The 14399-nt window shown below is 37.8% G+C and overlaps 2 protein-coding genes and 1 pseudogene across 2 annotated transcripts; all 3 read right to left on the minus strand.

Moving 5' to 3' along the window:
• Positions 1–9869: 9869 nt before the first annotated feature.
• On the minus strand, positions 9870–10827 carry LOC104748337 (RNA polymerase II C-terminal domain phosphatase-like 5 pseudogene; annotated as a pseudogene).
• Positions 10828–11254: 427 nt separating this feature from the next.
• LOC104746357 (protein CORTICAL MICROTUBULE DISORDERING 6-like) lies at positions 11255–13720 on the minus strand. The gene is made up of 4 exons (XM_010467813.3): positions 12783–13720; positions 12429–12698; positions 12248–12339; positions 11255–12168 (listed from the first exon to the last, which is right to left on the minus strand). Exons 1-4 carry the CDS (start codon positions 13560–13562, stop codon positions 11421–11423), a joined length of 1890 nt encoding a protein of 629 aa, XP_010466115.1. The 5' UTR covers positions 13563–13720; the 3' UTR covers positions 11255–11420.
• Positions 13721–13847: 127 nt separating this feature from the next.
• LOC104746356 (uncharacterized) lies at positions 13848–14392 on the minus strand. Its single transcript, XM_010467812.2, has one exon. The coding sequence runs from the start codon at positions 14256–14258 to the stop codon at positions 13971–13973; it is 288 nt and encodes a 95-aa protein (XP_010466114.1). The 5' UTR covers positions 14259–14392; the 3' UTR covers positions 13848–13970.
• Between the last annotated feature and the right edge of the window lie 7 nt (positions 14393–14399).

Here is a 14399-nt window from a genome sequence, read left to right on the forward strand (position 1 = left end):
TCGGACCCGCACGTACGTGCGGGATTGATTTCATAAACTAAGTTTGCTATGAGGTTTGAAATATATTATGTATGTGATATATTTTTTTAATATAAAATATGTTTGTAAAATAGTTTTATACACCATAGTTGAGAGTAATGCTTTTAGATAGGTAACATATAATTAGAGGGTATAACATTTATAACTGAAACTAAGATCGGTTGTTTACATTCATTTTCTTAATGTTAGGTTGAAATAATAGCGGCTTCATAAAGAAATTTGGATTGATGTGATGGTGGATCCGGATAAAATAAGAACCGAATTAGTGACTGATTAGTTTAATTATTATTAAAACCATAAACTATCAAATTGGAAGAAAACATTAAAAGATTAAAATTTTTTGATCAGATAACCTAAAGTGTTAAGCTTGTGAAACCCATCTCGATAGGTGTAACATCCGCAAACCAGATTTTGTGATTTTGAAAGGAGTGTCGATCGACACCCTAGTGGCATCGATCGACACCACTAATTTCTGGGTTCGGCCGGTTTGAATAATTGCCGAATTGGTTCGGTTTGGTTCAATTAAATCCCTAAATCGTGTTATAAGCGTCTAAGGACGAGTTTAAGGGTTTTTGGGGAGTTATTTGGTCGCCGCTTAGTGAAAGAAAGAGAGAAAAGGGAGAGAAACGTTTTTGTGACTTTCTGGGCTTGTTCTTGGAGTTTTTGGAGAGATCTGGGGCTATAGGAGGGTTAGTTGTTGCTGGAAACGAAGGGGAAGCTTCTGGAGGTGTTGTTTTCCACGTTTCTCAATCCAATCTTCCTGTTCTTGAGGTGAGTGCTTGACCATGGTTGATCTAAGCATGAGATCTCTCTTGTTTGTGTGTTTTCTTTGCTGTTTGTGTTGTTTTGTTGCTTGGGTTTGTTGCTTTTGTGATTCCCAGTGATTTCTGAGGTAATTGGGTGAGTTTGGAACGGATTTGGGATGGTTTAGAATCGGGTTTCGTCGTTCGTGTTCGCGCAGTTCGCGTCTGCAGATATGGCATCGATCGACACCATTCGAGCATCGGTCGACACTTCTGGTTCAGCATCGGTCGACACTTTCTTGTGGCATCGGTCGACACCTTTGGTTCAGCATCGGTCGACACCTTCTGGTGGCATCGGTCGACACCTTCTGGTGGCATCGGTCGACACTAGTCTCCACCGAGACTTGTTTTCCTGGTTTCATGTATTGCTTGTGTTTTGTTTGCTTGCATAACTTGAGGGTCTCATATGCTTGTGTGTATAACCTAGTAGATGGGAGGACGGCCTCACTAAGTATTTATGATAATACTTACGCATCTCAATTGTTGTTTGTGGTGTGTAGGTATGTGACGTGGAATCATGGCGATGAGGAGGAGGATGAACTAGGGTCTCGTTTGTGTGTTGTTGGTCTTTGTTATATTGTTTAGGATGGAACCTTGGATAGAGATATGTTAGGTTGCTGGATAGAATGGATAGAAATGTTATTGTATTGGTTTTGTATTATTGATATGTTTCCGCTGTGCATGTAATTGGATGTTGGTTTAATATTGGTTGGTTACTGTGTGTGGGTTGGTTAATTAAGTAGTATGGGATGCTTAATTATATATATTGTTTTTAATTAAAAAAAAAAAGGGGTCGGGTTGTTTCAGTTTGGTATCAGAGCCTTTACGGTTCTAGGATGGTTAAATGGATGGTTAGAGCGGTTAGGAATTTAATTGGGTGAATTATTTTCCTTTTGCTTGATGCATGATGTTGTGTGATGGAATTGATTATGAGTAGTTAGTCAATTTGTTTGCGGTATGGAGTCCTAGTATCATCCTCTTCGAGCCTTCAATGAGATTCCACGGTAAGATGTGTACTCTATGTGCGGTTTTTGAATTGTGTGCTTAGCCTTCTGTTCTGGGTAGTGCAGATGGCTAGAGAGGGTGCTGTTGGTCGCGGTCGTGGTCGTGGGCGTGGTCGTGGTCGTGGTCGGGGACGAGGTCAGGTTCCTGAGGCCAGTGTGAGTGTAACCCAGAGCATGGCCAGTGAGGAGGTGGCAGAGTCACAGGTTCATCCTAGTGTGTCTGGAGACCAGGCTGGTTTGGGTGACGGCAGGGCGGATGGGCCCGGTGTCGGTCACGGTGTTGCCCCGGGTGTGGGGGTTGCAGCGGGAGGTGCTCCAGGCAGGGAGGATGTCTTGATGGACTTGCTAGCTCAGGTTTTGCAGCGACTTCCAGCAGTTGTGCCGCCAGTGGTTGGTGGGCAGGATCCAGTAGTGCCGCCAGTGGTTGGTGGGCAGGGTCTAGTAGTGCCGCCAGTGGGTGGTGGGCAGGGTCCAGCGGTGCAGCCTGTGGCGGGCTTGCAGGCAGGTGTGCAGCCGGGGGCCGAGGTAGTGGATGCACAGTATGTGCGGATGATGGAGCAGCTGCGGCATGTAGGAGCCGGGTATTTCTCAGGAAGTACCGATCCGAGTGTAGCGGATGAGTGGAGAGAGCGGATGGAGGATATTTTCCTTTCGCTTAGGTGTCCCGACCGGTACAGGGTGGATCTGGCAGTGTTTTACTTGTCAGGAGATGCTCGTGTGTGGTGGAGGTCGGTGACAGCACGGAGGGTGCAGAGGGGTATGTCTTGGGGAGATTTTGTGGGGGAGTTTAACTCCAAGTACTTTCCTCAGGAGGCTCTTGATCGTATGGAGGCACGGTTCTTGGGTTTGACTCAGGGGGACCGTACAGTGCGGGAACTGGATGCAGAGTTCAGTCGGCTTGTGGGGTATGCAGGCCGAGCTTGGGAGCCAGAGTCAGCTCAGGTGCGGAGGTTCTTGCTGGCTTTGCGAGATGATTTGAGGACTCGGTGCAGAGTGAGGAGCTATGCCACGAGGGCGGAGCTGGTTGAGGTTGCAGCTGGGATAGAGGATGACTTGAGGTCACAGTTAGTGGTGGTCAGTCCAGCGGTTCGTTCAGAGGAGACATTGGAGCAGAGCATTCCAAACAAGGATAGGCAGTTGGAGCAAAGGCGTAAAAGGAAGCGGGAAGAGACGACAGTGGCGAACCAAGGTGGCCAGAGAGGTTATGGGAGCGGGAGCATGGATCACGTGTCGGCAAGCGGGGCCAGGGGAGGTGATTCGCAGGAGTACCGTCGAGTGTGTTATCATTGCGGGGAGGAAGGGCATATCAGGCCTTTCTGTCCTAAGAGGAGGCAGATGATGGAGGTTGCGGCGCAGCCGAAGGGAGGACCGGGTGTCCATTCCGGCGCTTAGTTTTAGCTTATGTATTCTTTCTTTCGTTATGTATTTTCATTTGGAGTTGTAAACGATTATTGCATTTGAGGTTCTAATAAAAGTTGGAGTTCTTCGGTTTTGGGATTTGTGAAAAATCACTGGAAAGGAAATAGCACGGGAGTCTATAAATGGAAAGTTTCCATAAATAGAAGGTTGCTATAAATGGAAAGTTTCTAAAAATAGAAGCTTCCAGAAATGGAAAGTGTTGAGGTAGATCTAGTCGGGAGATACTCGTTGACATCGGACTTACTTGCTCAGGATTGTGTGGGCCCAACTCATGTGATACCGATAGCTCACTAGACTTTGTGGCTAGAGAGTGGGAGTGGTATGTTTGCTTCGGATGACGATCCGTGAGCGCGCTTTAGGGTGACGACCTTAGAGCGGGATTTTGAGACTCCCTGGATACCGTAGCTGTGAGCCGTGGCTCGGCAGTGAGCCGGTATGTCTCGAGGGTTGCGACCCGAGAGCGGGGGGAGTGGGCGTGTGAGACTCCCTGGATACCGTAGCTGTGAGCCGTGGCTCGGCAGTGAGCCGGTATGTCTCGAGGGTTGCGACCCGAGAGCGGAGGGAGTGGGCGTGTGAGACTCCCTGGATACCGTAGCTGTAGGTTGTGGCCTGGCAGTGAGCCGGTATGACTCGAAGGTTGCGACCTGAGAGCGGGGGGAGTGTGTGTGTGAGTGACTTCCTGGATGTCGTAGCTTAAGGCGGTTGGCCTGATAGCGAGCCGGCATGATTCGTTGGTTGCGACCACGGACGGGGGAAGCACTGAGTTGTGAGCAAATAGTGTCTTTGATGTGAGTATATTGACTAGAGGGAGACCTCGTGGTTCAGTCGGAGGTGTGCGGGCTGTTGCGACAGTGCACGGGAAACCTTGGCTGATGGTATTTAGTCCGATCGGGGACGTGCGGGCCGTGTTGACGGTGGCACGGAGGTCCTTGACAGTTGGACGGTTTTGCGGGATTCGAGGACGAATCCATATTGGTGGGGGAGAATTGTAACATCCGCGAACCGGATTTTGTGATTTTGAAAGGAGTGTCGATCGACACCCTAGTGGCATCGATCGACACCACTAATTTCTGGGTTCGGCCGGTTTGATTAATTGCCGAATTGGTTCGGTTTGGTTCAATTAAATCCCTAAATCGTGTTATAAGCGTCTAAGGATGAGTTTAAGGGTTTTTGGGGAGTTATTTGGTCGCCGCTTAGTGAAAGAAAGAGAGAAAAGAGAGAGAAACGTTTTTGTGACTTTCTGGGCTTGTTCTTGGAGTTTTTGGAGAGATCTGGGGCTATAGGAGGGTTAGTTGTTGCTGGAAACGAAGGGGGAGCTTCTGGAGGTGTTGTTTTCCACGTTTCTCAATCCAATCTTCCTGTTCTTGAGGTGAGTGCTTGACCATGGTTGATCTAAGCATGAGATCTCTCTTGTTTGTGTGTTTTCTTTGCTGTTTGTGTTGTTTTGTTGCTTGGGTTCGTTGCTTTTGTGATTCCCAGTGATTTCTGAGGTAATTGGGTGAGTTTGGAACGGATTTGGGATGGTTTAGAATCGGGTTTCGTCGTTCGTGTTCGCGCAGTTCGCGTCTGCAGATATGGCATCGCTCGACACCATTCGAGCATCGGTCGACACTTCTGGTTCAGCATCGGTCGACACTTTCTTGTGGCATCGGTCGACACCTTTGGTTCAGCATCGGTCGACACCTTCTGGTGGCATCGGTCGACACTAGTCTCCACCGAGACTTGTTTTCCTAGTTTGATGTATTGCTTGTGTTTTGTTTGCTTGCATAACTTGAGGGTCTCATATGCTTGTGTGTATAACCTAGTAGATGGGAGGACAGCCTCACTAAGTATTTATGATAATACTTACGCATCTCAATTGTTGTTTGTGGTGTGCAGGTATGTGACGTGGAATCATGGCGATGAGGAGGAGGATGAACTAGGGTCTCGTTTGTGTGTTGTTGGTCTTTGTTATATTGTTTAGGATGGAACCTTGGATAGAGATATGTTAGGTTGCTGGATAGAATGGATAGAAATGTTATTGTATTGGTTTTGTATTATTGATATGTTTCCGCTGTGCATGTAATTGGATGTTGGTTTAATATTGGTTGGTTACTGTGTGTGGGTTGGTTAATTAAGTAGTATAGGATGCTTAATTATATATATTGTTTTTAATTAAAAAAAAAAAAGGGGTCGGGTTGTTTCAATAGGTTTGTCCGATAATGAATTTAATATTTCTATGGTCCGTAGAAAATTCACCCTACAAAACCACATGAATAATGTATGCATTCACCTTGCTTGAAATTGTAAACCTCGTGGATAACAAACATTTCAATAAATCATTTTTTCTAATATGTAAGATATACATTTTAAGGGATTGGGTAAGAGATTATTTTCGGTTATGATATTCTGAAACTATATAAAATATTAAAATCTACTCAACATTTTTGAAATAATCATCGTAGAGTAGGCACGTCCCGTTCTAAAGTTGACGCTTATTCAAATTAGTGAGATTTTGAGAAATGAATATAGCTACCAAAAAGTTAATATTTTAACTCGTTACCCAGTTTTTTTTTATGTTATAATGCTTTTTTTTTCGAATTACACGTTCTTATCTTATACCTGCTATAATTAGTCATGATATTTGAAATAGATAAGTCTATGAGACTTTAAAAACCCGTCTCATCTTCTATTTTATCAAGAATAGTTGTCATATTTTTATTTTTTTGATAAAAATAGAAATATCTATGGAAATGTTTTTATGATACATAAAATTAAAATAAAAATTACTTAATTCTAAAATGTGTAAACATCTTTTTGTTTTGTTTGATTGACAGAATTTAAATAACACATAAATTAAATGAAAATTAAATAGACAATGTGAATTTACAATTTGTAATTAGTTTATAAAATGTGTTATTAAAGTTTTTCATTATGGGACATACATATCTACACCTTATGCTATATGTTGTGTGGATGAACACACAAATATACTATACAAATACGTGTTGTTCTCTTCTATATCTAAAGTTACCGTCAGTTTAATTATAAACAATGACATGAGATGAGACTATGAGAGTCAGAGATTCAGACCTGCATGTACGTGCGGGGTTAGATTTCATAAACTAAGTTTGTTATAAATTTTGAAATATATTATGTATGTGCCAAAAAACATTTATATAAAATATGTTTGTATATAGTTTGAAATTATTTTGAAAATGTTAGTTTGTTTTAGTTTGTAAAATATCCAAATCCAAATTTTCCTAAAATTTCAGGAGTATTTTCTTGAAACTATCCAAATCCGATCATATATTAGATTTCCTAATCATAATCAATCAAATCACTAATATTACTGGTTTGTATGATAATTAGAATATTTTCAAAAGATTGAGATCTCTTTATATAAATATTTTGGCAACAAATTATATTTGTCTAATTCTTGTTTCCTAAATTCTTATTATCTCGACAACAACATTTTGGAAACTCTTTAAATTGAGGAAGCTATTAAATTTATTTACGTTTTTAATTTAAAATTTTGTGATTCTTGTTTCCTAAATTATAGTTTCGGCAGAAGACTCTTTGATACACGATCCGTATAAGATTTGGCTCCGACTTTTTGGCTAAATGTAACCCATGTAATATCTGTTTGGATAGACGATTTACATATCCTTATTCTGTTTTCAGTGGCATTTCATTGTAATAATGTCTAACCCTATGACTTTTTATTAAAAATGCTTCTCTTTTAATAGTATAGATTTTAATTTTAAGTTTAGAATTGTATGTACACAATTGTTAATTTTGGTTGAATTCAATCAGACTGGAGCTGTCAAAACAAAAAGTGTTGCTCGAGTGCGACCTGTTTTAGCGACCTGTTATTTGTACAAGGATTTACATGGTGTTTATATGCGTTCCTACTAGATGAAATTGACTTCTACTATCTGATAATGATTATTTTGTTTTAATATTATATAATACTAGGATGTCGGTCCGTGCGTTATAGCACAGGAAAGTGAAAATTTTAAATAACTAACTTTGTTAATTTCACATTTCGAGAGAAAATTTTATGGTAATGTTTTAACTATATAAAAGTTATAAATAATGACTAAGATGATTTTTTTATCGGATCTCCCCGAAGGGACTAATGACTAAGATGAATTTACCAAATTAGTTATATAAAATATTTGTTATATATATAAAAATGAAAAATCTATTTAGTGACAATAAGAGAATAATGTTAAAAATATATAAATCTAGGTTGATTTAGATAATCAATTTTGAAAAATATTCACATAAAATAAGTTTTAAATTATTATTTTATTGAAATTTATAAAAAAAAAAAAAAAGAGAATCAGGGAGAAAGAGCTCATAGCTGCAACCAACCAAATTAACTAAAAAGATAAATCTTTGAAAAATTAGAAATCACAATTAATTACCTAAACTAATACTTGAAAGAGATTATCAATACGGGTTAGATGGAAAACGAGACCAAACAAAAGTTAGATGAATGAATCAATAAATAAAACAATCCAAATTTTTGCAAAGATGAGTGAATCAATGTTGCTTAATAAATTGAAAGAAAATAATACTCAGAATTTTTAAATTTGGAGGTGTTAAACAATACTCAAATAACAAAAACTCTTTTCAAGGTCCATAAATATATATATATATAAACAAGGGAGATTCTAAAAAATAGCACCAAAGTAAGTTTTTTTTCCAAACTTAGCACAACATCTCTAAAATTCCAAAAATAGCACCAATTAATCTTTCAAAATTAAGTCCTAAATTCAAAATACTAAACCCTACTCTTCAAAACTATACCCTAAATGTGAAATTGAGAACCCAAACCTAAGAAAAAAAATTCTAAAAATTAATTTTAAATACTTTAATGTGTTAAATAATGCTATTTTTGAAAATTTATGGAATGTGTGCTATAGTTGTCCATAAAACTTGTTTAAGTGCTATTTTAGGGTATTTCTCTATAAACAAAGAGGTGTGAAACAAAAATATGCGAAAACTAACAAATGTGAACATTGAAAGCTGGGAGCACGACGAAGAAACACAATTGTTGGATCCAAATATTGCAACTTTTAAGATCATTAACGAATCTAAACAGTTAGATGAGATAATAAAAACAATCTCATCTGTTATATTTAAATTGACCCCTAAAAGTGAGTTTGCTATAATATATAAACATATAAATCAATGATTTATTTATTAACTTGTAAGTTTAAAAAATACTCAGAAAACAATAAATTCGAAACTTATTTTTTGTATTCCATGAAAAGTTGGGGGTGGAACAAAGAAACAAAATTGTTAGATCGAGTCTTTGCAACTTTGGAGATCATTAACAAAGGGTAAAATCATTAATAATACTTAAAGAAAAAAAAAACTCTTTTTAGAATCCATAAAAATCTTTATATATATATAAAAACAAAGAGTGTGAAAACAAAGATGTGTGAAACAAAAAAGTGTGAAACAAAAAGGTGCGAAAACTAAAAATTTTGATTGTTTTATTTATTGATTCATTCATCTAACTTTTGTTTGGTGTCATTTTCCATCTAACTCGTATTTATCATGTCTTTCAAGTATTAATTTAGGTAATTAATTGTGATTTCTAATTTTTAGATTTATCTTTTTAGTCAATTTGGTTGGTTGCAGCTATGAGCTCTTTTTCCCTGATTCTTTTATTATTTTTTTATAAATTTCGATAAAATAATAATTTAAAATTTATTTTATGTGAATATTTTTTAAAATTGATTATCTGAATCAACTTAGATTTATATATCTTTAACATTATTCTCTTATTGTCACTAAATCGATTTTTCATTTTAATATATATAACAAATATTTTATTTAACTAATTTGGTTAATTCATCTTAGTCATTATTTATAATTTTTTATATTATACAGTTAAAATATTTCATAAAATTTTCACTCGAAATGTGAAATTAACAATGTTAGTCATTTAAAGTTTTTATTTTCCCGTGCGGTAACACACGGGCCGATATCCTAGTAATAATAAAATAAAAGTCTCAACTTTTAAAAGTTTTTTTGTATATACAACCAAAATTTTTACAGCCAAATTTTTATAATCAAAATCTCTACAACCACAAATAACAGTCGATCGGGACATAGACCGGAAACAATCAAAAGAGAAACAAAGAAATCATTATAATATACATAATATACTATTTTCAGGACTAAATAAAAAAACGTCCTTAAGTAAAATTTCAGAACAAAATTGGTGTTGATGAGACATGATATTGGTAGTACTACCTGATGACTTAATAAAGAAGTTGTCTCAACATAGATGGCACTTCATAACTTAATAAAGTAGTTGTATTTGGTTAGAAGTCTTTTTGATTGAGTCTCTGTGTAAGATGTTACAGGCACGAACTGGATCGCCATCTATGTCAGAAAACGAAGTGAACTAACCCAAAACATATTCGAATATTGAGGCGTGGAGAAAGAACCAAAAAATTTGATTCAATTCAATGTATGTTTGAGTTTGAGCCTTTAATCAAGAAGTGAAATACTCACATTCGTAGTCAAAATATATTTAGCTAAAACTTTTCTTACGGATGAACGAGATGACAGATTAAACTTGCAATGCTTAAATGAAATTTCTAAATACGGTCTATACCGAGAGTGATCATTCTAGACAATCTTCGTAGGCGACCGAAGTCTACATCTTTCAGCAGCAACCTAACGTCTTGTGACTCCAACTCTTCCTCTACCTTGAAGAATCTACGGTGAACTTCCTTGAGTAATTTTAAAACGTTGGCCAATCCACCGTTGTTTTCACTCTCGTCTGTTTTTTCCTCGGAGTGATGCTTTGACAATCGGCTTTCGAACCTAAAGTACTTGTATCTGCCAATCAACACTAGGTTACTCTTGTGATTAGGCCATGCTTTACGCGTGTCATCCACAATCACCACTCCACGTTCATCGGCCAAAACCAAATCAAGAGTCTTCGCATGAGGACTCTCGTTTCTTGTTATCACTCTATGCCCAAAATAAAGTTTCTTCGGATCAATCAGCTTCAAAATGGCTTTAGCGTATCTGCGAGTACCCTTTGTGTAAACATACATCGTGAACAGCTCGTTGGCTTCTTTCAAGAAGTCGCCAACAAAAGGCCGTAGCTTCAGCAAGTATTCGATGGTTATGGCCGGTATGGGATCTCCTCTGACCTTCATCTTCCACAGATCTTCTCTTGTAGTTGAACCCGCTTCTTCGATGAGATACTTCTCTGCTTCGGAGAGACATCGAACCCTAACGGAGTGAATAAGCGTGTGGTCCAAGTCAAGAACAAGGTGAAGCTTCTTCATGTTGAGACAAGAGAAGTTCGTTGTGAGACGCTTTGTTAACGCTAAAGCCTCTTGGCTTAGCTGTAAACCGTCGAAATGATAGTCGAGTGCTCGGCCTTGGCTATTTTTGTCTACCTTTGATCTGCAGACGGTGCAGACTCCATGACGAATGTACCAGTGACCACAGTTATCAGGAGACAACAATGAAAACGAGGGTTCTTTCTTCTGCCTTTTGGATTCTGGTCGTTCCGATGAAAGATCTTTATCTACCGACATGATTTTATCTGATCTTTGAAATGAATCCTTTTGAGAACTGATCCGAGATCTTGGAGCGAAGTTAACAACAACAACAAAAAAAAACCCTAATTTGATGAGAAACCTGGTCAGAAGAGAGACCGAGATAGTAGTGTAACAGAAACTCAGATCTCACCTCTTTTTTTTTTTTTTGATATCACTGAGATCTCACTTGTCACGTATTTTACTAGCTTTGTTTAAAAAATAAAATCCTAAATCTGTATATCTTTTTTTTTGTTTTTTTGCTAAACCTTCGTTTTATTGGCTTATCTACTTGATAAGTCCATTTGTGGCAAATTCGTAAATACACTGCCATACACAATTTATACAAATGGACGTTGATAAGATATTGTAACTTGTTACTAAAAACGTTACGAAATTAACTCAAAGTCTAAAACCAACAAAAAAATAGATACCAAAATCGTGACGTAATTAATATTTCTGCTACTTTCCCCAGTCCGGTTTGGTTAGACTTATCATCCACTAAACCAAATTAAATTTTACATGAAAATTCTAGTACCTTGTGGCCTAACTGGAAACAATCAACAGAGAAACAAAAAAGTAACATTGTCTTTTCAGAACAAATGTTGTTGATGATGAGACATGATGTTACTACGTTGATGACTTAACAAAGAAGTTGTCTCAACATGTTTCAATAGAATCCTATAAATCTTGTTTCTTACCCTACGACAAGCCTCTGTTTCAGACTCTGTCATCATCATCATCACCACTTCCTCTTCTTCTTCTTCTTCTTCTTCTTTGTCTCCTTTAACAATGGCGTCTAACCAATCACTCACTCGTTTTATCTGATACATTGTTTCCCCTACTTGTTGACTGCTCATCTCTCTCCACTTTGTTCCATTACTAATCTCATCTAAATACTTCTCGACTCGGCTTAGATACCAACTTCTTCCTTCTTCCCTAAGCCAGTTTCTGAGTTCGCTTGATGCTCTTCCTAACCTCTCCTTTCTCTGTCCCAATTCCGAGTCAATTTCGCTTGTGTTACCTTCACGGTCTTCGATTTCTTGAGAAATTAGGGTAAGAGCCTTTCTCCCGGGGCTCTGTGTAGGCTTACTTGCAGATAAAGAAACCAGTTTGAGATCGGTAGCCAATGCTGATTTGATCCACTGAGTCGCCTTTTCGCGTCTCTCATCCCCTGTTTTCACTATGTTGGAATTGCAATGCTCTGTTTCTTCAGTTGATAGCGATTGAATGATGAGCCTGCTCTTGCTTAACTCATCTTGGAAACTCAAGAATTCTCCAATTCGTAGCTCTTGATTTTGATGATGTTGGTTTCTCTTGTCCGAAAGCTCCGAGTATGACCTATAACATTTCAGTTAGAAAATTTCTTGAGCAAGAAGATACAATTAGTTGTGTTGTGTCTCAATTAAAGTTTATGTACCTTAGACATTTGAGCAATCTTTCAGCAGCTGAAGCCTCTAACAAAGCTTGGGATGCAGCTCGAATAGCCGTATCTCTCTGTCTCAGAACGTCCTGCCAAATTCGTGAATGAACTCCCTTTTCAAACAGATAAATCACACATGTTTATGATTTGATCAAAAGCTATTATTAGTATTACTTACCTTTCCGAGATTTACAACTTTTGGAGGAAGTGAATTCCAGAGGATCTCTGTCTCCGTCCAGCTTCTTTTCCTCGATATCGAATCAGAGGATTCAAGGGTTTTGCTTTTAGGTGGAAGAAGGTTCTTACTCCTATTACTTCCATTTCCACAGCTTAAACTTTTAGCCCATCTTGGAGATGGTGAAACTACACCATCTCTTCTTCTTGTTCTACTACTACTTGACTTCTCCTCTATCCCTCCATAACTTCGGACAGAAGCAGAAGGCGAAGCCTGAAAATTTATTGAAAGAAAAACAAATGTCAGAATTTGTCTAAGGAGATGTGATTGCAAAAAGTCATTTTCTGTAAAACTTACAGCAATAGAACTTCGAGCTCTTGAAACATGTTTACTGTCATGATCATGAGTCTTAATCATGGATGGATCTAATGACTCTCTTCTCTTTCTATTATCACTCAAACCTATCCAGCTTCTTCTCCTAGCTACAGAAGATAAAGACGAAGAGCAACTCGAAACCATTGACTCTGTATCATCTATTTCTTCCATTACACTCGAAAGGTTTTTCGATAACCCTAAATCCGTAAAATTTAACTCAGAGACGCTTGAGTTATTCCATCTCGTTCTTCTTGGCCTCTTCACTTGTTGATCGTAGCTTTGCTCAATATCCGATATACCGCCACAGAACTTTTCGATCCTTTCTTTAGGGATTAGATCGATTGGATCACCGATGCAAACCCTTCGACCTGGAGTTGGTCTAATGCCTTTGATCATAGGAACCGGATAAGCAAACTCAAGCTTCTCGACGAATATCAATTGACCGATTTGTAACTTGTCGTAGAGAACAAGATCGTTCTCTTCTCGAGGCAATGAGACATACATTGAATGTGTTGAATCTGAAATTCTCAAGAAGAAACCTTTGTTTGGCCATAACCCTCCAGCTGCTAACACAGGGATTATGCTTCTTATCTGCAGCAAAACCGGTCTGTGATCGACGTCTCTTCGCACTTTCCCGACTCCCATTTCTTCTAGAAGCTTGAAAAGAACCCCTGATCTTAATTCTGCCATTGCTTGTAATTGTATGAGAAGAAACACAAAGAGGCAAGAACAGAGAAGGCGACGTTTCTCAATCTGTTGCATGCATACAGACAAGAACAAAGATTGGTGGAATCTAATGTGTTTATGTTTTGATTCTTCTCAAAATGGAGTAAAAGGGTTTTTGGGAAATCCTTAACTGCTTTTCTTCTGATCAAAAGCCCTAATGTGGATACTTCTTCCTTGACTGCCAAGCAATCAACAGCATTTTTTTGTTCCTGTTTATTATTAAGTTGTTTTGACAGTTCACTTTACTATTATTGGCCATTCTTGTTAAGTCAAATTAAGGAAAAACACAATTGATTTTTTGTATTGGATTAATATAGTAAATTAGAAAGAAAAAATAAATTAATTTCATTGATAATCATATTTATTACAAATTTAAATAACAGAAATATAAAATCAGAATTGTAAATGTTTCTTTCTTACATAAAATCAACAACTCCATGCAAGTTAAGTCTTTGTTGCTATATCTTGAGAAGAGGAATCTTTATTCACAAATTTTTGACCAAAACCTGAAGATCTCTGATCAAACATATCCATTACAACAGGTGGATTGTACTCTGATCTAGTTCGACGGTGAGAAGATCCATGTACTGAAGAAGATCCTTCACCTTCTTGTCCCATCATTAATGGTCGATAGCTTCGGCTCGATCCTACAGACATGGATCGATACATCTGATGATCACGGTTATGGTCTTTCTTGATAGCATGAATCAGATATGGAATTAACCCCTCCATGAAAATTATATTTTTCTGCAATACAAAACATATCTTATAGAAACCTACTATTTATATAATGTGGCATAAAAGAAGACAAGTTAAATTTTTCTTTGTATTATGTTGACTACTATATATCTCGGTTCAAATATTTGGATAAGA

The sequence above is a fragment of the Camelina sativa genome, chromosome 15 (assembly GCF_030686135.1).
Source record: "Camelina sativa cultivar CO46 ecotype springtype chromosome 15, ASM3068613v1".
Taxonomy (NCBI): Eukaryota; Viridiplantae; Streptophyta; class Magnoliopsida; order Brassicales; family Brassicaceae; genus Camelina; species Camelina sativa.

Excerpts from the sequence above, each read along its gene's own strand:
- LOC104746357 (XM_010467813.3), bottom strand. The coding sequence starts at position 13,562 with ATGCAACAGATTGAGAAACGTCGCCTTCTCTGTTCTTGCCTCTTTGTG. Across the intron at positions 12,699-12,782 it reads GAGCTCGAAGTTCTATTGCT|GCTTCGCCTTCTGCTTCTGT; the intron begins GTAAGTTTTACA and ends ATAAATTTTCAG. Across the intron at positions 12,169-12,247 it reads AGATTGCTCAAATGTCTAAG|GTCATACTCGGAGCTTTCGG; the intron begins GTACATAAACTT and ends GAAATGTTATAG.
- LOC104746356 (XM_010467812.2), bottom strand. The coding sequence starts at position 14,258 with ATGGAGGGGTTAATTCCATATCTGATTCATGCTATCAAGAAAGACCAT.